Raw genomic sequence first — 24,136 nt, 5'->3', positions numbered from 1 at the left:
TACGAGCTTGTAGGTCTGCTATTTTTGAAAAATCTTGAAAATGTCACGCAAATCTTTGAATACATTCTTTCACAGCAAATCTTTGCTTCTGGGGGGGGGGGGGGGGGGGGTTCCTGGAATAACATATTTTCAGATGGGGGTCGGTGGCCAATTACATATCATTTTTGGGGTCCTTGACAAGAAATATTGAGCACCACTGACATAGAAACATAGATATTTCTGAAAACTGTCAGGATTTAGAAGACATTTTTTTTAATTTTGACGTCAGGCCTAAATGGGTTACTATAAGTGCGCGTATGCGGGGCTCGCGTGAGAAAAGCCTGGTGTAGCTCGGCCGTGTGTGTGTGTGTGTGTGTGTGTGTGTGTGTCTGTTAACAGCTAGAGGTGTGCGTCTGTAGCAGGCTGGTGCCATTCAGCCTAGATGTGGCTTCATGGGGCCGGAGTGGAACTATTTGGTTTTTCGCTCACGTTTGGCTTCCTGGCCACTGGTTACACATTAAAGCAACAACAAAAGAGACAATATCACAATATTACAAATGTGGCAAAAAAAAAAAAAAGTATTAAGTAAATACATTCAATTAGATGAAAATAACATAATACGTTTTAAAGTTGAATTGGCCTGTGTTGTTATCGTCAAGATGCTGCTGTGGATAGCAGGCTCAATGTAGCATTCACGCTAATTTATTCATATCATTGGGCATTAGGCAATGATATGTACAGACATTTATAATATGTTTGTGTTATAACCTGTCCTTTTCATAGCCTCTCTAATCCAATCAGAAATGAAAATGTGTGGAGGAGCAAATTGTGGAATTCCTATACCTTCAATATTATCTTACTTTTTTGCCAGTTATGTCCATATTCTAATTTGTTTTGGACACGAATTGACACGAATGGGAAATTACTTAACAACCCATTTTGGGCGGGAACCCCTTTTGGTGTTAGCATTATGTTATGCTTTAGCTATTGAAAAATAGCAGATCTACAAGCTCATAGCGCGGCACCGGGTGCCGCGCTACGAGCTTGTAGGTCTGCTATTTTTGAAAAATCGAAGAACGACTTAGAATCTGATCTCAGGTCAAAATGGGTTAATAATTTCACAATTTACAGATACACCTGAGCATGAGCATTTTGTTGTATCAGTCTCAGTCTCCTGGACAGGACTGAGGCAGAATAAGGTTCAGGATATGGTGTTAGTAGCAGTAACAGTGTTAACGGCCATTCACACTGAGCACTAGAACTATATCAAAATATAGTTTTAAAAATCGGTATGGAAAGGGCCAAATGGATGGCAGAGTTCACGCCAACGATAATAATAATAAAAATACAATTAGAACTATTTCAAAATGTCATTGTGGGGGCGGCTTCTCCTCTCACTCCACAACATGTTTTTTTTTTTTTATAAATTATTTATGTATTTATTTGAAAGAAATATTTATTTAAATATATATTTTGTTGTTGGCGTGTCGTGTATTTCCCCTTTGCCTACGACAATGACAGCGATACGATTGGCTGCGACTATAATCACTTCGTACATACTAAGACTCTCTGGTTCGTCACGTCACACAAGAGTTACAAACAGAGATAAACAAAATGAAAACAAGCACCGACACCACTTGTTGTGTCGTTTTGTCAGACGGCAGTATACATTTTTTGTCGACTAGGAGGATGGCAGAATTCCCCATGTCGCTTTTTGCTGGATGACTGATTCGTCCACTTACACGGCTTACTGAAGCTGTGTAAGCCGTGTCTGAACCACCGGAGTCCCTTCAGGGCTATATGCTATAGTGTCTTTTCCGTTTTAATGTTATTGCGGGGGGGGGGGGGGGGGGGGGGGGGGAGCTTTCGACAAGCTCACGTTGCGTCGCAGCGCAGCGCAAATAAGCGGTCGCGGTGTTCAAACCGCTCCCGGGGATCAGCGCAGCTCACTGAAACGTGCAAAAACAGTACAATAATAGTGATAATAAATAAATAATAAAATACAAAATCCAATGGCGCTAAGGCCACAAATACACTGTGTGATTTTTAACCGGTCGTCACCACCACAACAGTCGCTGTAACATCCCGGTCGTCACCACCACAACAGTCGCTGTAACATCTGTGGGGAGGAGGGGGGTCATCTGAAAACAGAGGAAACAAACCTACGTCTGCCTCCCCTGTGTGTTGACCTCTGACGCTTTGTTTTGCTCTGCATCGAACAAGGACCGAGGAGGCAGGACGCTTAAACCATGCGAGCCCGGTTTACACCTAGTCGTGCGACAGACTCACGCGTGTTTAGATTTTTTTTTTGCTGATCGACAGGCTCACGACAGCGTTGCGACGCGGCGCATTGTGAGCTTGTGGTTCTGCAGAGTGTTGGGCTCGTGTAGAGGGGATATAGGGGGACGCAGTGGTTTAGCCGAGGGTGAAAAAAAATGAAAACGTTGGGAGCAGAATTGTCATATCCGCCCCTGACAGCAAATAATGTAATTTTATACAAACACAAAACTCTCCCCTCTAGCTTGAGGAAGCTGACAACATTGCACTGTAAAAAAGTAAATCTGCCAACTCCCTCTCTCTCTCTCTCTCTCTCCAGAAAATTATCTGTCCTTTGACGGGAGATCGACAACTTTGACGGGAGATCGACCCGCGATGCGAGAAGGGAACCTTTTTTCCATGGAGTGAGATATGAAAAGGAGGTTCGTAAACGTTCGATATGGGGACAACGGGAACGATGGAAACTGTTGTGATTTGTCCTTCGGAAGAAAAAATGAAAAAATGAAAACAGCAGCAGATTGAGGTGTTGCGTCCCTCCCAACCTGGTGGTGTCGATACTGGCCTGCGTGGAGGGCTGAGACTGAGGAGGCCGAGACGCCGTTAGACTTTGGAGTGTGAAGTGGAACATATAGCACACGTTTCTGGATGACGGTGTCTCAAAAAAGACATTCCCATCCATGAAGTTCCCTCCTCTCTCCGTTTTGTCTCTGTCTCTCTCTAGCTCCGTCTCCGACTCGTGATGGCGAGCCAGAGGGGCAGATGAAGGGAGGAGGAGCATAGTGTGTGTGTGTGTGACGTGTGTATGTGTGTGTGTATGTGTGTGTGTGTGTGTGTGTGTCTGCATGGCGGTTCTGGGTCAGACCAACCCGGAGTCTTTGGCCATCCTGTAAAAGATTCCTCTCTGAGAGACCAGGTTGGAGGGCGTGTCGAACTCTGCCATCTCCCCCTTGTCCAGCACCAGCACCCTGTGACAGAGGAGAGGAGAATAGAGGAGAGGAGAGGAGTCACAATCTGACAGAACAGTGGCAGGAGAGGGGAATAGAGGGTATGCTCGTGACATCATCGTACCTGGAAGTTATGCGGGAACGCCCACTGAGTGGCAAAAAAAAAAAAACTACTTTCTGGCCTTGACAGCCCATTCATCCAAACAGAAACGTCCTGTCTGATTGCATTAAATAATGTTAAACTCACCAACATTGCAGCTGTACGAAAAGCTTGAATTATCCTCTTTTTATCTGCAAAGTTTTTGTTTCATAAAAATCCACCATAGAAACGTTATGAGCTACTTTCTGTCAATAAATGCCCTGCATTTGATGATTTTTCTAAGTGTCAGAGTTTGGAAGTGCTTGTTTTCAATAACACAGCATTTTGCTGCCTCCTGCATTATGTGACATTTGGAAACAGGTGGTACGGCAGGACGGTTGAGTGATTTCCAACGAGCGCTTCCAAACTCCAACCCTCCACGCTGCTCAATGTTTTGCCACTCAGTCTAGATGAGGGGGGCGTGTCCAATCAGTCGCAATCAAACAAAGTGTGCTTTTCTAACCCTGTACCTAGAGGTTCTTGGTTCAACCCATTGAGGCCTAAGATTCTAAAAAGGTCTTCTGAACCTAATAGCTTTCTGTTGCGGGGCAGAAACCACTTACTGTATCTCCATATTTTACATGTTTGTCGTTTTTTTCTTCATAAATTAGCGTTTCCACCAGTACTTGATCATACCACAGCGTCACACAGAAACATCAAGAGTAGAAGACCCACAAGCTTTTTTTTAAAAAAGAACAATATGCGTGTGTGTATCTGGTATAGTCCATGATGGTATTCAGTCTGTGAGCGATGGTCAGTACAGTGCAGTGCAGTGTGTGTGTGTGTGTGTGTGTGTACCGTGTATAGTCCATGATAGTATTCAGTCTGTGAGCGATGGTCAGTACAGTGCAGTGTGTGTGTGTGTGTGTGTGTGTGTGTACCGTGTATAGTCCATGATAGTGTTCAGTCTATGGGCGATGGTCAGTACAGTGCAGTGTGTGTGTGTGTGTGTGTGTGTGTGTGTGTGTGTGTACCGTGTATAGTCCATGATGGTGTTCAGTCTATGGGCGATGGTCAGTACAGTGCAGTGTGTGTGTGTGTGTGTGTGTGTGTGTGTGTGTGTGTACCGTGTATAGTCCATGATGGTGTTCAGTCTATGGGCGATGGTCAGTACAGTGCAGTCGTCAAACTGCGTGCGGATGGTGGACTGGATCAGGTTGTCCGTCTCCATGTCCACAGCCGCCGTGGCCTCGTCCAGAACCAGGATCTTTGTCTTCCTCAGCAGAGCTCTGGCCAGACACACCAGCTGGCGCTGACCCAGACTGATGAGAGAGAGAGAGAGACAGACAGACAGAGTCAGAGATGGACACACACACACACACACTCTTATATTCGGGACAGTACGGTAATAAAACGTGCATCGCTGCAGTGAGCGTACCTGAGGTTCTCTCCTCCTTCGGAACACTCGTGGTTCAGTTTGTCAGGCAGACCCGAGACGAAGCTCTTGAGGTGGGCGAGCTCCAGAGACCTCCACACCTCCTCGTCAGAGTAGCCGTCGAACGGGTCCAAGTTCATCCTCAGAGAGCCCGAAAACAACACCGGGTCCTGTGGGGAGAGAGAACAGAGTGGGTGGTTATGTTATGTGTGTGTGTGTGTGTGCGCGCGTTGTACTGACCTGATGGTGATCTGTATAGTGTTGTACTGACCTGTGGTATGATGGTGATCCGGGAGCGCAGCTCGTGCAGGCCCAGTGTGGCGATGTCCACCCCGTCGATGAGGATGCAGCCTTCAGACGCCTCGATGATGCGGAACAGTCCCAGCGTCAGGGAGGACTTCCCGGCTCCCGTACGCCCCACGATGCCCACCTGATGGGCACGACAAAACTAAGACCACATGATGGAACACAACACTATGCCCACCTGATGGGCACAGCAAAACTAAGACCACATGATGGAACACGATGCCCACCTGATGGACACAGCAAAACTAAGACCACATGATGAAACACAACACGATGCCCACCTGATGGGCACAGCAAAACTAAGACCACATGATGGAACACGATGCCCACCTGATGGACACAGCAAAACTAAGACCACATGATGGAACACAACACGATGCCCACCTGATGGGCACAGCAAAACTAAGACCACATGATGGAACACAACACGATGCCCACCTGACGGGCACGACAAAACTAAGACCACATGATGGAACACAACACGATGCCCACCTGACGGGCACAGCAAAACTAAGACCACATGATGGAACACGATGCCCACCTGATGGACACAGCAAAACTAAGACCACATGATGAAACACAACACGATGCCCACCTGATGGGCACAGCAAAACTAAGACCACATGATGGAACACGATGCCCACCTGATGGACACAGCAAAACTAAGACCACATGATGGAACACAACACGATGCCCACCTGATGGGCACAGCAAAACTAAGACCACATGATGGAACACAACACGATGCCCACCTGACGGGCACGACAAAACTAAGACCACATGATGGAACACAACACGATGCCCACCTGACGGGCACGACAAAACTAAGACCACATGATGGAACACAACACGATGCCCACCTGACGGGCACAGCAAAACTAAGACCACATGATGGAACACGATGCCCACCTGACGGGCACAGCAAAACTAAGACCACATGATGGAACACGATGCCCACCTGATGGGCACAGCAAAACTAAGACCACATGATGGAACACGATGCCCACCTGACGGGCACGACAAAACTAAGACTACATGGAACAGGAGCCTTAACCCTTAGAAGGTGAAAGACGCCAATTGGCGTCATTGCTTACATTCCGTAAGAGATCAATGACGCCAATTGGCGTCTTTCTCATTTTGTATTAATCTAAACATATTAATGTCCCCCGGAGCGCTGTATAAAATCCTGAGCTTATATTTCAACTCCATTACCCAGAAAACCCGTGTCACGTGACACACGTGTATGCTTTCCTATTGGAAACGGACGCCCAGCCCCCAGTGAACAGGGGGGTTGACTCCTCCGAGGTGGGCACTGGAGGAAGAGTTTTTCAGCCAGGTTTGCAGTCGCCGCAAAAAAAACAATCTGAAAAGTGAAAAATGATCCATCCGTGTCCAGTGGCATTCTCCAGTCCCAGACCGTTGGCCGGGCTGCAACATCCACCCTCGCGGATTACACGTGTGCAATGTTTTTTCTTCTCCCCACCGGAGTTACCACCAAGGCTGATGCCTTCGCTAAAAGGTAATTTTATTGTATTCGAAAATGCCCTAATATGACATGTCTAGTAAGACGATCCCTATATTTGGCCCGAGCCGACCTAGTGCTGATATCAGATAGATGTGGTAGAACCATATATGGATAGATCTAACTGGTTTAGTCATCGTGACAGGCATAGTCGGAGAATATATAACAAGGGTCGGTACTATAGGTGATCGACGTAGCTAACAAAAACATCTGATCAAATGAATGTATTGTACTGTGTCTTTGTGGGCCGAATCGTGGCATCGTGGCATACAAATAGATGTTTGTATAATTAGTATCACGAAAAAATAATATGGCGACGTTAGAATGACACCACCAATGAGTGATCGCGGGTAATGTAGCTGCCCAGCGTATATCCAGCACCATCACGTCACCACATTCCACTGGCTGTTGGCTAGTAGTAGTTGCTAACAAACACTGCACAAATGTGACCCCTCACAGTATTTTCAACCACAAGTCGGCTCTAATGAAACTCCACAATAGACCAAAATAGCTTTTTTTTCTTTTTTTTTTGGTTTTCGTTTTTTGCCACATTAACACAGTTGGAATGTTAAAGAATGTTTTTATTCCATCAGAAAGTTGTTTTAGTGTCATTAAGTCGTTGTAATTACATTGCAAAAATGTCTCTGTAATGAAAGATTATTTGCGTAATTTGGGGGTGTGAACATTCCTGCACGTATTTACATAGAGTTGTTTCGATTGGCCATACCTATGTATTGTTCTCCAGTTTCACGTAGCCGTCGTCGTCCACTGAAGAAAAAAAATTCGCTGCCAGTTTTGTGTTTGTGGTCTCCACACTACACACAGCTGTGCGTTCTGACGAGATTGTTGTAGTTACTTGTAATCCATTATTTTGCCCTTTATATCAGTGAACACGTGTAGCTATGTGTGGTTTAGCACTGTGTTTAAATCTTTGTAACTTTATTACCGTTGGATGCTGCTGCCTGATGATCAATACTGAAAGAATAACATTGCGTGTCCGCGTGGTCGCGCATCGCGGTGAAATCCGTCTTTTATATAATTTGTTCAATCCATGACATTGTTGTTGTTAGAAGAACAGCTCAAATATTGAATGTGATGACATGTGTAGTACAAATCCTGGTGTGATCTTCTTAAAACGTGGAAAGGATCATAACAAACGTCTAAGGTATTTTTTCCCCTGACTTGCTGTTGAAAAGATTTTAACTCTTTCACATCAGTGCACGGCTGATTTAAGCCATGCATTTAGGGGTAAAAAAGGTACCTTTGTACATATTAATAATAATGTAATGTAAATATACAGCATTTTTAAATTTAGCAATTAAAAGCATGGGTCTAAAACTACAAGGCTGCAAATAGTTTTACTCCACATGTATTTATTTGAAAACTCAGTTAGCCTACTAGTTACTTTTTAGATTGTATTATTACAAAACATACACTAAACAACGTCAGTCCTATATTTCTATATTGCAATATTGATACTTTAACTTAAGTAAAACAACATGTACTTTAGCACACTGCCTACTAAGTGTTCACTGACAGCTAGCCTAGTGGGGGAGTGGTTAGTGGGTGGGGGAGTGATTATGCAAGCCATTAGGGGTGGAGACAAGTATCTATTGTCACACCCATTCCTGGGGCCCAGAGGTGCTAACATCTTTGAAATCTTTGCAGGGGAAATTCTCTGCTTTGGGGTTTCCAGTTCAACAAGTTTCAGATGGTCATATCTTCTTCATTTTTTTTCCAATTTCAATGAACAATACATCATATGAAAGCTTACATTATGTAGTTTCATAATATGTAAAAAACTGAAAAATGACCATGGCCCCCTTGTATATCAAACTACTGTGAGCGGTCACAAATGGTACTGGCTATTGGCCGGGCCACAAGCCCGGGCAATAGCCAGTACCAATGTTGCTGGATGATTGCGACGCAATGGTGCTGGATATACCCTGGGCAGCTAGCTACATTACCAGCGATCACTCATTGGTGTTTCATTCTAACGTCGCCATATTATTTTATCATGATACTACTTATACAAGCATCTATTTGTATTTGTCATGCCACGACTCGGCCCACAAAGACACTGCACAATAAAATCATTGATCGCCAGCAGCCGGGTAAAACGCCATGTAATAGTAGCGTGCACTGACTACAGCTAAAATGTTTATTTCTTTTTATATATTTAGAACTGGCATCAGATGAGGAGGAGGAGGAGGATGAAGAGTCAAGACTGCGATGGCGTTCTCCGACACTGAACCGGATTCATTCATTCATTCATTTCAGGGGGGGCAGTTTTTGGGTGTTTTTTTTATTTAGCCTACTCACACATAACCTGACTCCGCCAGATGGGGCAGCAGAGAGTACACTGGGTTCCCCCCTCCTGCTCCCATCTGGGAACTCTCAGGCAGACTTGATGCCCGGCCACAAAACGGCCTGGCCAATCAGCAGCAGCTAGAAGCGAAGTTGCTCACAAAACGGCCTGGCCAATCAGCAGCAGCTAGAAGCTACTGCTAGAAGTTGCTAGAAGCTGCTGCTGATTGGCCAGGCCGTTTTGTGGCCGGGCATCAAGTCCATAGACATATATACATAGACGCCTCATTTGCCGCTGCAGTTCATTGGAGCGACGTGTATCCCAATGAAGGCGGAAGTGCAGTGCTGAAGGCTTTTTTTTTTTTTAACAAATCTTTATAACAGTCATGACAATATACATTACAAAACAAGACAAACAAACAAACACAAACAACAAAGTTATTAACAATACAACATCAGAGCCAGGGGGGATTAGATTACTAACAGAAAACATTAAAAGAGTGAACACAAAGCAACAGTTCTCCGCAGCTTTCTTATTTAGAAGTGCTGAAGGCATTTGCTGAATGCGACTGCGTCGCTGCCCGAGTGACGTCACTCATGTGAATCCTCCATGTCTCTCGCTGTCACTCAAGTGACTACTGGCCAATCACAGCGCGTCTTTTCCGGGACTTATGTTACGCACGCGGAAGCTTGACAAGCTTCCGCTTTGCTTCCGCTATTCTTCGCAAGGAATGTCGGGAAAATAGTGCCTTCAATTTTGACACACGCCTCAGAGCCGGAAGGGGCGTCTATGTATATATGTCTATGATCAAGTCTGCCTGAGAGTTCCCAGATGGGAGCAGGAGGGGGGAACACAGTGTACACTCTGCTGCCCCATATGGCGGAGTCAGGTTAACTCACACACACACACCGTCAAGGACTGGGTTTGGGGACATTTGGGAGGAGTAGCTCTGATCCATAGCTCTAAATGCGCATTTAGAGCTATGGATCAGAGCTAGGGGAGGAGTAACTGTTTTGTATGTAGGCCTATTTATTTTCTGTAATATTTATCATTTTATTATGTTAGTAGTCGTAAAAAATAAAAGACGCTTTTACAATGAGTTAGACCTGTCATGACTATTTTGTTCACTATTGTGAGGTTTATTGTATATGACTAAGCAAGTTTCAACTGTGATTTACTCTGTAACGGTAGATGGTAATAACTCAATTTCTTTTTTATAATACAGTATACATTCAAGTCTATATTTTGATACATATCATGGGCACCAAGTCATATCAAAACAATGTCCTTGGATGTGTTTTTTATCAAAACTGTGTTTCTTCATAACAGGTTTTTGAGATACATGCATGAATAGACAAGGTACTGGTAAGACTATGTAAACATGGTATATATCAAAATGTGCGTTAGAATGTCTAATTTTACCCCAAAAAAGAATTGATTTTATATGATGTTCCAATTTCAGAGCTATGGGGACTTTTAGCTGGATAGGTCAGATTGATCATGACTGACCATGCTATTTATAGATGGCAAAATATCTACAGTGGTACATGTGAGAAACTTTTTATTTTATTTTAATTGAACTAGACAACTCACCCTTTAAAATGAGATATTGCATGGCTATGTACGCCCAGCAGAAAAAAAGTCATTTAGAAAATAAAACTTCAACCGGGCATAACTTTTTTTGGTTGTCCTAGAAACAGAAAACAGTGTAAATGCAGGCTCTTTTAAATGGCTTCCAACACAAGAACTAAACATTTTATCAACTCAGTTCATTTTTTTCCTGGAAGCAGACAAGTCAAGCTTTCTCTGAAGGTCTTTCGTTGTCACACATTCACAACAGAGAATTTTCAATAAATCATTCAAAAACGCCATTCTGCCATAGAGAAGTCTACAAACTATATAGAAATCCTTGAAACTCTCAAAGAGTTAACCCTGTAAGCCCCAATGATGCTTTTCGTCAACATTTTTATATTAATTCATTAATGTTTTTTTCCCCTGTTCTTTTTTCACCTAAACATCATCATTGATGTTCATTGTTTCGTCTTGCAATGCCATTGGTCATGATATTTGCATCTAAATACCCCCCACAGAGGCACACATTTACACAACTTTAACCCTGATAAAAGTAATTAAAATGCCTGTAACATATATTTTTTGTGATCATTACAATGTCTAGAACATGTTTTATTTATTATTGTGAAAGATATCCCCCAAATGTAAATTATTAATTAAACGGACTGTTTTTATTTATGTTCGTTGTTGTAATGTAATTGTGTGTTTTTCTATGGGCCATGCGTCTGCAATAAAGACTCATTCACTCTCTCGTGACGTGTATTCATTCGTTCATTCATGTTTGTGCAGTGGCGTGCACAGACATTTAGAGTGAAAAAAGGGGCACCTTGTGCAGTGCGTGGAACCGGCCGGTTGCCTTATTAACAGTGTGATATTTATAGATTTTGGGGTGAGATTTATAGTTTTTGGGGCATAAATAATATATTATTAGAATAATAATATATTAGATTTTTTTTTATCAAGAAATGATCAATGTCACCATGGTCCACATACTGTACACTGTAAAAAAAACAAAAAGAAAGAAAGTTTTTTTTTTTTTAGGGCACATTGCTGTCCAGAGGGCAAGGGCAGGTGGTGCTCTAGCACCCCCTAGTGTCTATCTGTGCACGCCACTGTGTTAGCGGTACCTTCTCCCCTCCCTGGATGGTGACGTTGATGTTCCTGATGGCCAGCTCCTGGTCCTCTCGGTAGCGCAGCCCAAAGCCTCTGATCTCTATGTAGCCCGCTGTGGGCCAGCCCGGGGGCATGGTGGACGGGTCATGACTCCACTCTGCCTGGAGGACGGAGCACAGTGGACATGGACACACACACACACACACACACACACACACACACACACACACACACACACACACACACACACACACACACACACACACACACACACACACACACACACACACACACACACACACACACACACACACACATTTGTATTACTAACGACTGTGGGCCAGCCAGGGGGCAGGGTGGAGGATGACACACACACACAGCGAGTTCATTTTCTTTCTCTTCTGCACTGTAATTGAATTTACTTATTTGTACTTAAGTTATAGCTGAATTTAGGAGGGGCTAGCGCCCCTCAAAAAGAAGAAATCAGTGCAGATTTTCATCTTACACAAACATTAAATTCCCATTGAAAATGAAGGGAGAATTTACGTCATATGTGGACGAGCAAATCGACATGTTACGTCATGGTGATGTACGATGATAAGAGTGCCCCTCACTTCACAAGGGTGTGATCTTTTTAAAATCCCAATGCACTTTTATAATTGTGTTTCCATTTAACTTGATGTTCTGTGTAAAGCAGTGATGTTCTGTGTAAAGCACAGTGGTGTTCTGTGTAAAGCAGTGGTGAGTGTGTAAAGCACAGTGGTGTTCTGTGTAAAGCACATTGCCTTGTTGTTGAAATGTGCTCTACAAATAGAACCGCTTTGTCTTGCCAAGCACAGGTTTCAACATTTCTCATTCTTTAAATTGCTCTCCAGTCTCCACACCGATCAGGATTCTTAACCCAAACACAATAATGTAACAATCCTTGGAGCATAGGCGCCCTCTAGTGGTATGATCATTTATCTCCACCCCCCAAATGCAGTAGAAATACCCCAAAAATCTCCGATCATACCTTGAAGAACCCTGACCACTCCCCTGTTTCTGTGTGTCTGTTGCAGTGGAGAGAGGACACTCGCTAAAGCAGTGGTCCCCAAACTGTTTCATGTCAAGGACCCCCAAATTGACACTAATTAGCCACACGGACCCCCCATTTGAAAAGATATGCCAGGGACCCCTCATAAGAGAAGATTTTTACGGCTCTCAACCATTTTCATTTCAAGCACCCCCAGTTTGACCGGCATTAGGCTACGGACCCCCCCATCTATCCGTTTGGTTCCAGACCCATAAGGGTCCATTTGGTTCCTAACTATCATTTAGCTGGGGTGGGGACCCCCTGGAACTCCCTCAGGGACCCCTAAGGGTCCCCGGACCCCACTTTGGGAACCCCTGCCCTAAACTACACTACCCTCTCCACAGCTACGATGCTCGTTTCTTTTTTTCTTCTTAATTTCTTATCCCACGATTTATTTTCCCCACCCAATTGTCTAATGGGTTCTACACTCCTTCTGCCAACCTGGGGAGAGCAACGGACTGACCTCATGCTTCCTTCAATGCACGAGGAGTCCAAGCCGCTTCTTTTGACCTGACAGGGGGGAGTTTCCCCGGGTTGTACAGTACGTAGCGCGTGGAAGGAACACTATCTCCAACCAGTTCCTTTCCCCAGGGGCGGCGGTGGCTCAGGGGTAGAGTGCCTGGATGGTAACCGCAAGGTTGCCAGTTCGAACCCGGGCTCCCCCAGAGTTGGTGTCGAAGTGTCCTTGAGCAAGACACTGAACCCCTACTCCTGGTGTGCTGATTGGTGCCTCGCATGGTTTCCGCCGCCATCGGTGTATGAATGTGTGTGTGAATGGGTGAATGTAATGCACAATCTCTGTAAAGTGCCTTGGATAAAGGCGCTATATAAATGCACCATTTACCCCTCCATCAGGCTCTCCTGGCTGGCCAAGGGGAGGCAGTATAGAGACCAGTATTACTGCATTATTTTTGTGAGAGTAGCTATCCTAGGGGACATGGGGAGAACCTGCAAAACTCCACACAGAAAGGCCCTTTCGCCAACCCCGCCTAGAGTATGGGCACTGATGACGCGGAGGAGAGAACACGCCCCCCCAGCGGGGAATCAAACCCAGGACGTTGTAGCTGTGAGGCGAAAGTGCCATCGCCGATGCTCGTTTCAAACAGGCATGCAAACAGGTGTGCGGGGTGCGACGCTGGGTTTGTAACCCCATTTTTGGGGGGGGTTGTTGGGGACACTAAGGTTATACTACACTTAATCCATTTTGGGCGGGAACCCCTTTTGGTGTTTTAAGCATTAGGCCTATGTTATACTTTAGCTATTGAAAAATAGCAGATCTACAAGCTTGTAGGTCTGCTATTTTTGAAAAATGGTGAAAATGTGCCTCAAATCTTTGAATATTCTTTCAGAGTTTCAGTTTTTAACTCAAATCTTTGCTTCTGGAGGTCCCCTAGAACAACATATTTTCAGATGGGGGTCGGCGGCCAATTACATATAACTTTTGGGGTCCTTGACATGAAATATTGAGAACCACCGATATATAAACATGAGGTTTTTCAGAAAAAAATACATTTTAAAAAGACATTTTTAAAAATTCGACGTCAGGTCTAAATGGGTTAATCATACCTCTTTCTCTGTGTCGCCGTACTCTTTGACCCTCTCCACAGCGACGATGTTCGTCTCCACGTCAGAGGACATCCTCACCAGCCACGACAGAGAGGCTGTCAGCTACACAGTCAAGAGTCATGGGGTAAATACACACACATTAGTGGCTGAAGAGGCGTCGGATGCAACACCGCCAAAATGCCTTACACACACAAACATAACAACAATGCATGAGTGACGAATACGGGTGAAAAACAATGGGAAAAAAAATCAAGACAAAAAATCAATGTTCAGTTAAGTGATGTGAATGTTTGTCTTTCTTCCATATTAGAACATGAAAAAATGGCCATATAATGGAAATAAAAAATCACACCCGTGTGAACTGAGTGGTGTAAGGTTTTATATAGCATGATCAGCTGTGGTCTGACGTAATGTCTGACGTAATGAAATAAGGTAAGGTATTATGTAGCCTGATCAGCTCTGATCTGACGTAATGAAATCACACCCGGATGTGATTTCACAACTGGCTTTTTCTGTGCAGAGAAAATGACCATGGTTGCTACGGTCATCCAGTTCACCTGGGTGTGATTTAATTACGTCAGAAATTATTTTGAACATAGCAACCATGCTCATTTTTTTCTGCACACAAAAGCCAGTTGTAGGAGTGGTTTACACCACTCAAAAGAATGCTATGTGACTACTGGGTAAACACATTACGCTATTAAAACAGGTCTGTTTTGGGCTCAGATAACTTGGCATTTACCATCCTTGTGTAGTTTATTACCTACTTTTACTGTCACTTTATGATCTACAGTAACTCTGAAGTCTAAATCAATTGAATAGATTAAATGTATAATAAAAACAGATGTCATACTACGGTACATGATACAAGAGTGCAGATCTACAAGCTCACAACGCCTCGCGACGTGAGCCGCTGTGAACTTGTAGATTGGCTATTTTCACCATTTTAAAATGTTTTACAAATTATATATTTTTTTACACATTACATAACATTAACAAGTTGCAGCCCTGCCTCCTAGTGATGAAAATGAATGTGTGTGTGTGTGTGTGTGTGTGTGTGTGTGTTGACCTGCAGAGCGTATGAGATGGACAGGCCCATGATGCCTGGACTCAGGTTCTTTCTGGATATCACAGCGAACAGAGCGGCAAACGACACGATGCAGTTCCCCACAAACTCCAGACGCACCGCCATCCACCTGCACACAAACAAGCAATTTAGGCATTTAGCAGACACTCTTAATCCAGAGCGACATACATTAAGCAAGAAAGAAAAAAGCATCATATACGTACAAAGTAGTTATCATGAAACATACGTAAGCTAAGAACATAACAGTGGAATATCTATATAATGAAACTATTGGCTTCACATTGGCCTTGATTCTTCCGCAACAGAGTACACTTCGTTCAACTGTATTCAACGCTCTTCACATTGCATCGATCTGAATCCGACTACACTTCAAATCGGTCCCGATGTGGACCTGGGAACGGTTGGGCTGATCCGCTACCCGGGAACGGTACACAGCATTCACACTACCACAAGTGGTCCTGAGTGAGCATCCGGGACCATAGTGTGAATCCCCCCCTGAGGCGCAACGCAAAGTCTATTGGAGCGGAACGGCGGCGCCCGTGTCTCCCAGTTCCCCCCGCTGCTGTTGTTGTCGTCGGGACCAAGGAATATTTGTGGACACCATTATTACAAACGATCACACTATTTTAAGGCGGATTTTCATGTAATGGAACGACGATCGCGGCCGGGTTGTTCTTCAAAAAGGTTAGTGAAAAACAACAGCAGTCAAATGGGGATTACGATTAATGAATCCCACTGTTAATGGGCCAGCAGTGGCTCAGGGGTAGAGGTGGCCGGTAGAGCAGACGGATGGGAACCGCGAGGTTCCCAGTTCGAACCCGGCTCCACACAGAGTTGGTTACCGTCAAAGTGTCCTTGAGCAAGACTCTGAACCCCTAATTGCTCCCGATGTGCAGGTTGATGCCTTGCATGGTTTCCTCTGGCATCGGTGTATGAAATGTGTGTGTGAGAATGGGTGAATGTTCAATGCACAATCTATGTAAAGTGCTTTGGATTGAAGCACTATATAAATGCACAATTTACCATTTCTAAATGAACGGCCTACTTTACTACAGCGTCCCACAAAAAAGCAGCAAAAGTAGCAGATCCACAAGCTCAAAGCGCAGGGCGAAGCGACACGTATGACGGAAGCATGTGGCTCGCGAGACTAACCTACAACTTAACCATGTCTAACCTAACCGTCTAAAGCACAACCATTATACCTAAACTGAACCATCTCTAATCTAATGCATATCAACGGCCATTGTAACACTGAAGTTAGACTTGTGACCTCGGCGTCACCCACCAGTTGGCCACGATGCTGGGGTAGTGTAGGCCCTCTGGTTGTGGTCACATCACTCACCTGTTGGCCACGATGCTGGGGTAGTAGGCCCTCTGGTTGTGGTCACATCACTCACCTGTTGGCCACGATGCTGGGGTAGTGTAGGCCCTCAGGTTGTGGTCACATCACTCACCTGTTGGCCACGATGCTGGGGTAGTAGGCCCTCTGGTTGTGGTCACATCACTCACCTGTTGGCCACGATGCTGGGGTAGAGTAGGCCCTCTGGTTGTGGTCACATCACTCACCTGTTGGCCACGATGCTGGGGTAGTATAGGCCCTCTGGTTGTGGTCACATCACTCACCTGTTGGCCACGATGCTGGGGTAGTATAGGCCCTCTGGTTGTGGTCACATCACTTACCTGTTGGCCACGATGCTGGGGTAGTATAGGCCCTCTGGTTGTGGTCACATCACTCACCTGTTGGCCACGATGCTGGGGTAGTATAGGCCCTCTGGTTGTGGTCACATCACCCACCGGTTGGCCACGATGCTGGGGTAGTATAGGCCCTCTGGTTGTGGTCACATCACTCACCTGTTGGCCACGATGCTGGGGTAGTATAGGCCCTCTGGTTGTGGTCACATCACTCACCTGTTGGCCACGATGCTGGGGTAGTATAGGCCCTCTGGTTGTGGTCACATCACTCACCTGTTGGCCACGATGCTGGGGTAGTATAGGCCCTCTGGTTGTGGTCACATCACTCACCTGTTGGCCACGATGCTGGGGTAGTATAGGCCCTCTGGTTGTGGTCACATCACTCACCTGTTGGCCACGATGCTGGGGTAGTATAGGCCCTCTGGTTGTGGTCACATCACCCACCGGTTGGCCACGATGCTGGGGTAGTATAGGCCCTCTGGTTGTGGTCACATCACTCACCTGTTGGCCACGATGCTGGGGTAGTATAGGCCCTCTGGTTGTGGTCACATCACTCACCTGTTGGCCACGATGCTGGGGTAGTATAGGCCCTCTGGTTGTGGTCACATCACTCACCTGTTGGCCACGATGCTGGGGTAGTATAGGCCCTCTGGTTGTGGTCACATCACTCACCTGTTGGCCACGATGTTGGGGTAGTATAGGCCCTCTGGTTGTGGTCACATCACTCACCTGTTGGCCACGATGCTGGGGTAGTAGGCCCTCTGGTTGTGGTCGACGCGGTGGTCGCTCTCGCGGATGAAGCGCTCCTGCTCTCCGAAGGCCCGGATGACGCTGGTGCCCAGCAGGGTCTCACTGAAGTGGGTGTAGACCGGAGAGCGGCTCACCGACTCCAGACGCTTCAGCTGACGAGACGAGGCCACGTAGAACCTCTGGGAGGGAGAGAGAGGATGGAGTAAAGCAAGAGACAATGAATGGGGTTCATTGTGGCGGTCATTGTTTCGCGGCCATGAATATAAATCCTCCAGCGGAGTGACATTGACTCGGTCGCATGAAGATGCCAATACCAAGGATTCGTCAGTGACGTCACGTCACTGTGGTTTAGGTTTAGTTTCGAGTCCGTGCTACTTCCGTGTTGCATTATTAGTGACATCATTGTTGAATCCTTGCAACCACTTGAAACTCCATTATCCCCAAATGGCACCAGTCTGCAACGTGTCAGTCCACAACAGTCTCTACAACAATTTCGTTGCAAGGAGTTGCATTGGTGTGAACCATAGAGTATATAAAAGGATAGAGACTGAACTGGCGCGAAGCTCCGCCCCCCCAGCTATTCATGTCAGTGGAAGTTGCTCAGTGGCGTTTTGAAGCACCCGGAAGACTGCCGGAAGTCCCTCCTCCGGACCTCAAATTTGAGGTCCGGGGTGACGTTGGAGTGATGGTCCTACGTCACGACACAATGTTAAAGCCCAGCTGCACGGGGTTTCCCGGTCATGAATCCACGGGTCCGCCTTTAGTCCCTCCTCCTACCACTAGGGCCCAGAGCTTCAACGTTGAATAGCCTAACTGGCCCCTTGGTGTGGACTGACCTTAACTCATTGCCCACCACCAAAACCTCCGGCACCGTCGTGCTGCCGCCACCATAGACAGCGCTCTATTTCACTTGGGAAACCCCTTCCGTTTCCCTTCCCCAAAAAACAGTTAGCGAGAATCGGCTATAGCCAATATGAACACCGCATATTTAAAAGTCTTCAGAAGCATTCATATTTTAACCGTGCGGTAGTGACGATTTTGTATTGAGACCCTAACATCGTCACGTTGTTCAAATCGACATCAATCTGAGCCGCAAATCCGAGAGAAACGCCGCAAAAGATCGCCGCTCACAAAGCATTGTGCGGGCCGCCATCTTGCGACAGGAAAAACACAGCGAGCTGAGAGTTGTAACCGGGAGCTCCGCTTTCCGGTAAATATTAGCGAGACGATTATGAATTAATAAAACGTCCAAAAACACGTAAAAAAGGCGTTTTTGGCGCCATGAGACTTCAATAAAAAACACGTAAAAAGCGCTATCGCCTCGCGGAGGCCCGTTCTCGTTCACACTAGGGCATTCACTTCTAGTCATTTTTACTAGTTGCCTAGTTTACTAGTCGACTAGTTGTTTAACTACCTATTATGTTGTTTTTTTTGGGGGGGAAATAAATATTTGTACATTTAAAAACTGTGTACATTGGTGACTTTAACTATAATCTACCTGATCTTGAGGCCTACAAAATCGAAGAACCCCCCCCCAAAAAACTAGTCAACTAGTACCAACAAGGTCGACTAGTGGATTTACTAGTCGACTAGTAAACTAGTCGACTAGTATGCCCTAGTTCACACCCACCTGGACGAAGAGGTAGAGCAGTCCCAGCGGAGGGATGACCACGGCCACCAGCGGCGTGGCCACCAGGATCATGGCGCAGCCGCCCAGCACGTTGAACATGGAGCCCATGAACATCTTGATGATGCCGGGCAGCACCGAGTCGATGGTGTCCGTCTCCTTGGCGAAGCGGTTCACCAGGTTGCCGCTGGGCGTGCGCTCGAAGAAGGACATGGGCGAGCGCAGCACGTTGAACAGCATGGACTGGTGGAGGTAGCGCGAGGCCAGGATGCCCCCGATGGACACCGAGATGGAGTAGCAGAAGACCGCCACGCCTGGGGGGAGGAGAGAGAGAGGGGTAGTTAGATGGAGTAGCAGGGGAGAGAGAGAGGAGAGAGAGGGGTAGTTAGATGGAGTAGCAGGGGAGAGAGAGAGGAGAGGGAGGGGTAGTTAAGACACAGAGATAGAGTAGCAGAAGACCGCCACGCCTGGGGGGAGGAGAGAGAGAGGGGTAGTTAGATGGAGTAGCAGGGGAGAGAGAGAGGAGAGGGAGGGGTAGTTAGATGGAGTAGCAGGGGAGAGAGAGAGGAGAGGGAGGGGTAGTTAAGACACAGAGATAGAGTAGCAGAAGACCGCCACGCCTGGGGGGAGGAGAGAGAGAGGGGTAGTTAGATGGAGTAGCAGGGGAGAGAGAGAGGAGAGGGAGGGGTAGTTAGATGGAGTAGCAGGGGAGAGAGAGAGGAGAGGGAGGGGTAGTTAAGACACAGAGATAGAGTAGCAGAAGACCGCCACGCCTGGGGGGAGGAGAGAGAGAGGGGTAGTTAGATGGAGTAGCAGGGGAGAGAGAGAGGAGAGGGAGGGGTAGTTAGATGGAGTAGCAGGGGAGAGAGAGAGGAGAGGGAGGGGTAGTTAAGACACAGAGATAGAGTAGCAGAAGACCGCCACGCCTGGGGGGAGGGGATAGAGAGGGGTAGTTAGATGGAGTAGCAGGGGAGAGAGAGAGGAGAGGGAGGGGTAGTTAAGACACAGAGATAGAGTAGCAGAAGACCACCACGCCTGGGGGGAGGGGAGAGAGGGGTAGTTAGATGGAGTAGCAGAAGACCGCCACGCCTGGGGGGAGGGGAGAGAGGGGTAGTTAGATGGAGTAGCAGAAGACCGCCACGCCTGGGGGGAGGAGAGAGAGGAGAGGGGTATTTAAGACACAGAGATAGAGTAGCAGAAGACCGCCAGGCCTGGGGGGAGGGGAGATAAGGGGAGAGGAAGGGGTAGTTACAATTTAGGCATTTAGCAGACGCTCTTAATCCAGAGCGATTTACAAGCTTACAAAAACAACACAAGGTCAAATACATAGAAATAGTCATCAAGAAGTCATAAGCAAGCTAAGAGCCTAATATCTGTCAAACAGTAGATTATCTGCACAGTGAAGAAGCTATGAGTATACATTTTAGAGTGCCATGTGCTACGTCTACATAAAATGCTAACTTATAAATCTTATATTACATAAGTTATATACGCCTGTAAGGTTGTCGAGGCAAGTGCAAGTTCTACGGGCCGAGATGGAGTCTGAAGAGGTGGGTTTTCAGACTACGGCGACTACACCGTGATTATATGGCAGAGGGATATTATATAGACGGAGTATACGTTGGGGTCCTGGGAAAGAAAAAAAATCATGCTTATAGCTACTTTAACACCCAATCCACCCCCAACCCCCCCCCCCCTACACCCAGCACCCTCTCCCTCCCTCCTGACCTTGTGTGAAGCCCAGGGCTCCGTAGACGCCCAGCCTCATCTCCCGGTTGGGCTGCGTTCCGTTGACCACGGGGTCGTCCGTCCACAGGCTGAGCCAGTAGTTGGAGAACAGCGAGGCCGTGTGGTGAACCACGAAGAGCAGCAGGCTGATGATGGACAGCAGCACGCCGATGGCCTTCATGTACTCCCAGAACACCGCCAGCTTCACCTGGGGAGGGAGGTCCAAAAGGTCACAATACAGTACTGGATATCAGTGGTTCCCAGAGTGGGGTCCGGGGACCCCTAGGGCAGTGGTTCCCTAGACTGGAACTCACCTATGCTTTCTATGGCATAGGCAGCTCCCGGCAGGATTCGCCGGGAGAAACTACACGCAGCTGCATGACATGAGACTAATTAATTAGAGCGACAGAGAGGAGTGTGTGTGTACATGTGTGCGTGTGTGCATCAATTTAACAGTGGTGCAGACGATCAGAAATCAGCAGAGAGTGAGCGACGTTTATGCTACTCTATGCCGAATTGAAGTGGACTCGGACCCAGACGTTTTTTTTCTCCCTGGAAATAAAAACGTCTGGGTTTCCGAGGCTAGTGGTTCCCAAACTTTTTCACGTCAAGGACCCCTAAATTGACACTAATTAGCCCTGCGGACCCCCCATTTGAAAAGATATGCCAGGGACCCCCATACGAGAAGATTTTCACGGCTCTCAATTTGACATGCATTAGTCTACGGACCCCCCATTTAATGGCATTTCGATCTCTGGGACCCCAATTTATATTGTAAAATCAGTATTATTTTAACTCTGAGAGTGTACAAATGGAACCAAATGGACCCTAGACCCATACTGGTCCATTTGGTTCCAAACTATCATTTAGCTGGGGACCCCCTGGAACTCCCCACCTAAATGATAGTTAGGAACCAAATGGACCCTTATGGGTCTGTAACTCAAGAGAGTGTACAAATGGAAACAAACGGAACCAAACGGACCCTCTCAGAGTTAAATTAACATTGATTTTACAGCATAAATTGGGGGTCCCAGAGATAGAAATTCCAATAAATGGGGGTCCGTAGACTAATGCGTGTCAAACTGGGGGTGCTTGAAATGAAAATGGTTGAGAATCACTACTAGAGCTGTAGTAAAAATCTTCTCTTATGGGGGTCCCTGGCATACCTTTTCAAATGGGGGTCCGCAGGGCTAATTCGTGTCAATTTGGGGGTCCTGGACATGAAAAAGTTTGGGAACCACTGCTGTATATAGTCGCTGTCGACAAGCCTTTCTTTAATTAGCACTAAGGGTTACTGAAAAGTATCCACTGAAAGCGTGTTATTATGAGGACGTCATAGCAAAGCTAATGGAGAAAATGCTATCAGCTAGCTATTATCGGTTTACCGCGTGACTGAGCATCTTGCACGGTTCGGACGCTATCACGTTGACAACCAATCTTTGTCCACAGACATAAAAACGGAACACACACACACACACACACACACACACAATGTATTGCACAAAATGTTGAACGAGGTGCACGCATGCACGCACGCACGCACGCACGTGCACACACACACACACACACACACACACACACACACACAACCAACCTTACCTTCCCCGTGTTGGCCTTGTCTGCCTCCATCAGCTTGCCCACCTCATCGTTCTTGGCCTTCTTCCCCAGAACCTCGTCCCCCGCTCCGCTCTTCTGAGCCAGTTTGGTGGAACTGCCGCTCTGCTGGACACCTTGACTGCAGGGAGGAGGTTTACATTGATGAACGTTATTACACGACAATGTTACTACCAGCTTAATGGTCTAAACCTCAGATCAAATGCTTGGCTACGGTGTGTAGTACCACAGCATTCAAATCCGAGGGGGGGTATAAAAATGTCTGGCCTTCTTTGGCCCCTTGGTCGTGGAACGACCTACAGTCCAGACAAAAAAAATTGGCTTTGAAAGTTCCTTTGAGAAGTTTCAAAAGGAGCATCTTGGATGTACAGTCCAACACCTGCACATGTTTGGATATGTACCAGCCTATGTTCATGCCTATATATTTATTATTTTGTACATTGTGTATTTGCCCTGCCACTAAATGATCAGCACTTTAGTGATTTGTTGTATTTATTTCATAGGTACTTTGAGGTGCATCATGGCTGTTTTATTTGCTGTTCTATAATGTGTACGATGTAGTATTGAAGTGTAATTTTATTTCTGCCTCTTGGCCAGTTCCCACTTGTAAAAGAGACGCAGTCTCAATGTGTTGTTACTGGTTAAATAAAGCTCAGTGGCCTTGTGGTTAGAGTGTCTGCCCTAGAGACTGGAAGTTCCCCGGGGTTCGGAAAAATGGGACCCAGTGCCTCCCTGCTTGTCACTCAGCATCAAAGGGTTGGCTTAAATTGGGGGTAAGTCCCGGTGACATACTAGCGTCATGTCCAGGGGGTGTACTTGTACATCATGTCCATCCATTTCCGTTCTCTTCTGCACGGTAATTATTTGTTATTTTTAGTCATATGTGTTTTATTGTATCCTAATGTAATTTTCTAATTGAGTTTCCTTGGCTTTGCTTGATGTTGTGCGTAAAGCACATTGAATTGTCTTCTTGTTGAATGGGCGCTATACAAATACATTTGTCTGGCCTCATGGTAACATTTCAAGAATTTCTTATATACGAGCACACAAGAGTGACATTATTTAGTTTTGGTTCCTCAACATCGTAGCAGCAATAACAATAGTAATACAAATTAGCGAAGAATATACATTAGCCGTAGAAGCATATTTTGAGGTGCTTGAAGGTCTAACTGCATTGTGTGTGTGTGTGTGTGTGCATTTAAAAAGTGTGCATATTATGCCTGTGTGTGTAGACTTGACATGCACATCGTCATGTGCCAGTGTGCATGGAGGGTGTCATGATGACAACAGAACTGGTCTGTTGACATCATGTTCTCACAAAATACACATTACTGATTTCCAGACACTCACCCAATGACAGCGGCAGGACCTCCGTTCTCTATTCCTTTCTTTGGTCCAGAAACTAAAATAAATAAATGAAATAAAATAGGGAAATAGAAACAGTGAAATCAGCATCAGATTATAT

At 46.1% G+C, this 24,136-nt stretch overlaps 1 protein-coding gene across 2 annotated transcripts in view; it reads right to left on the bottom strand.

The window, feature by feature from the left end:
- Nucleotides 1-1,841: 1,841 nt before the first annotated feature.
- abcc1 (ATP binding cassette subfamily C member 1 (ABCC1 blood group)) overlaps nucleotides 1,842-24,136 on the bottom strand; it is an 84,360-nt gene continuing 62,065 nt past the window's right edge. For both annotated transcript variants that reach the window (XM_079520165.1, XM_079520166.1), the window contains 12 exons: nucleotides 24,022-24,073; nucleotides 22,657-22,792; nucleotides 21,058-21,265; nucleotides 19,333-19,643; nucleotides 17,682-17,881; nucleotides 15,243-15,369; nucleotides 14,174-14,275; nucleotides 11,550-11,696; nucleotides 4,986-5,144; nucleotides 4,718-4,884; nucleotides 4,407-4,601; nucleotides 1,842-3,221 (listed from right to left, as the gene is read on the bottom strand). In XM_079520165.1, coding sequence (XP_079376291.1) covers nucleotides 3,113-3,221; nucleotides 4,407-4,601; nucleotides 4,718-4,884; nucleotides 4,986-5,144; nucleotides 11,550-11,696; nucleotides 14,174-14,275; nucleotides 15,243-15,369; nucleotides 17,682-17,881; nucleotides 19,333-19,643; nucleotides 21,058-21,265; nucleotides 22,657-22,792; nucleotides 24,022-24,073 — 1,913 coding nt within the window. In that variant the 3' untranslated portion in view covers nucleotides 1,842-3,112. The remainder of the gene's footprint in view (nucleotides 3,222-4,406; nucleotides 4,602-4,717; nucleotides 4,885-4,985; nucleotides 5,145-11,549; nucleotides 11,697-14,173; nucleotides 14,276-15,242; nucleotides 15,370-17,681; nucleotides 17,882-19,332; nucleotides 19,644-21,057; nucleotides 21,266-22,656; nucleotides 22,793-24,021; nucleotides 24,074-24,136) is intronic.

The sequence above is a fragment of the Electrona antarctica genome (genome assembly GCF_951216825.1).
Source record: "Electrona antarctica genome assembly, chromosome: 14".
In the NCBI taxonomy this organism is placed as follows: Eukaryota; Metazoa; Chordata; class Actinopteri; order Myctophiformes; family Myctophidae; genus Electrona; species Electrona antarctica.
This window is presented reverse-complemented; position numbering and strand designations above follow the sequence as displayed.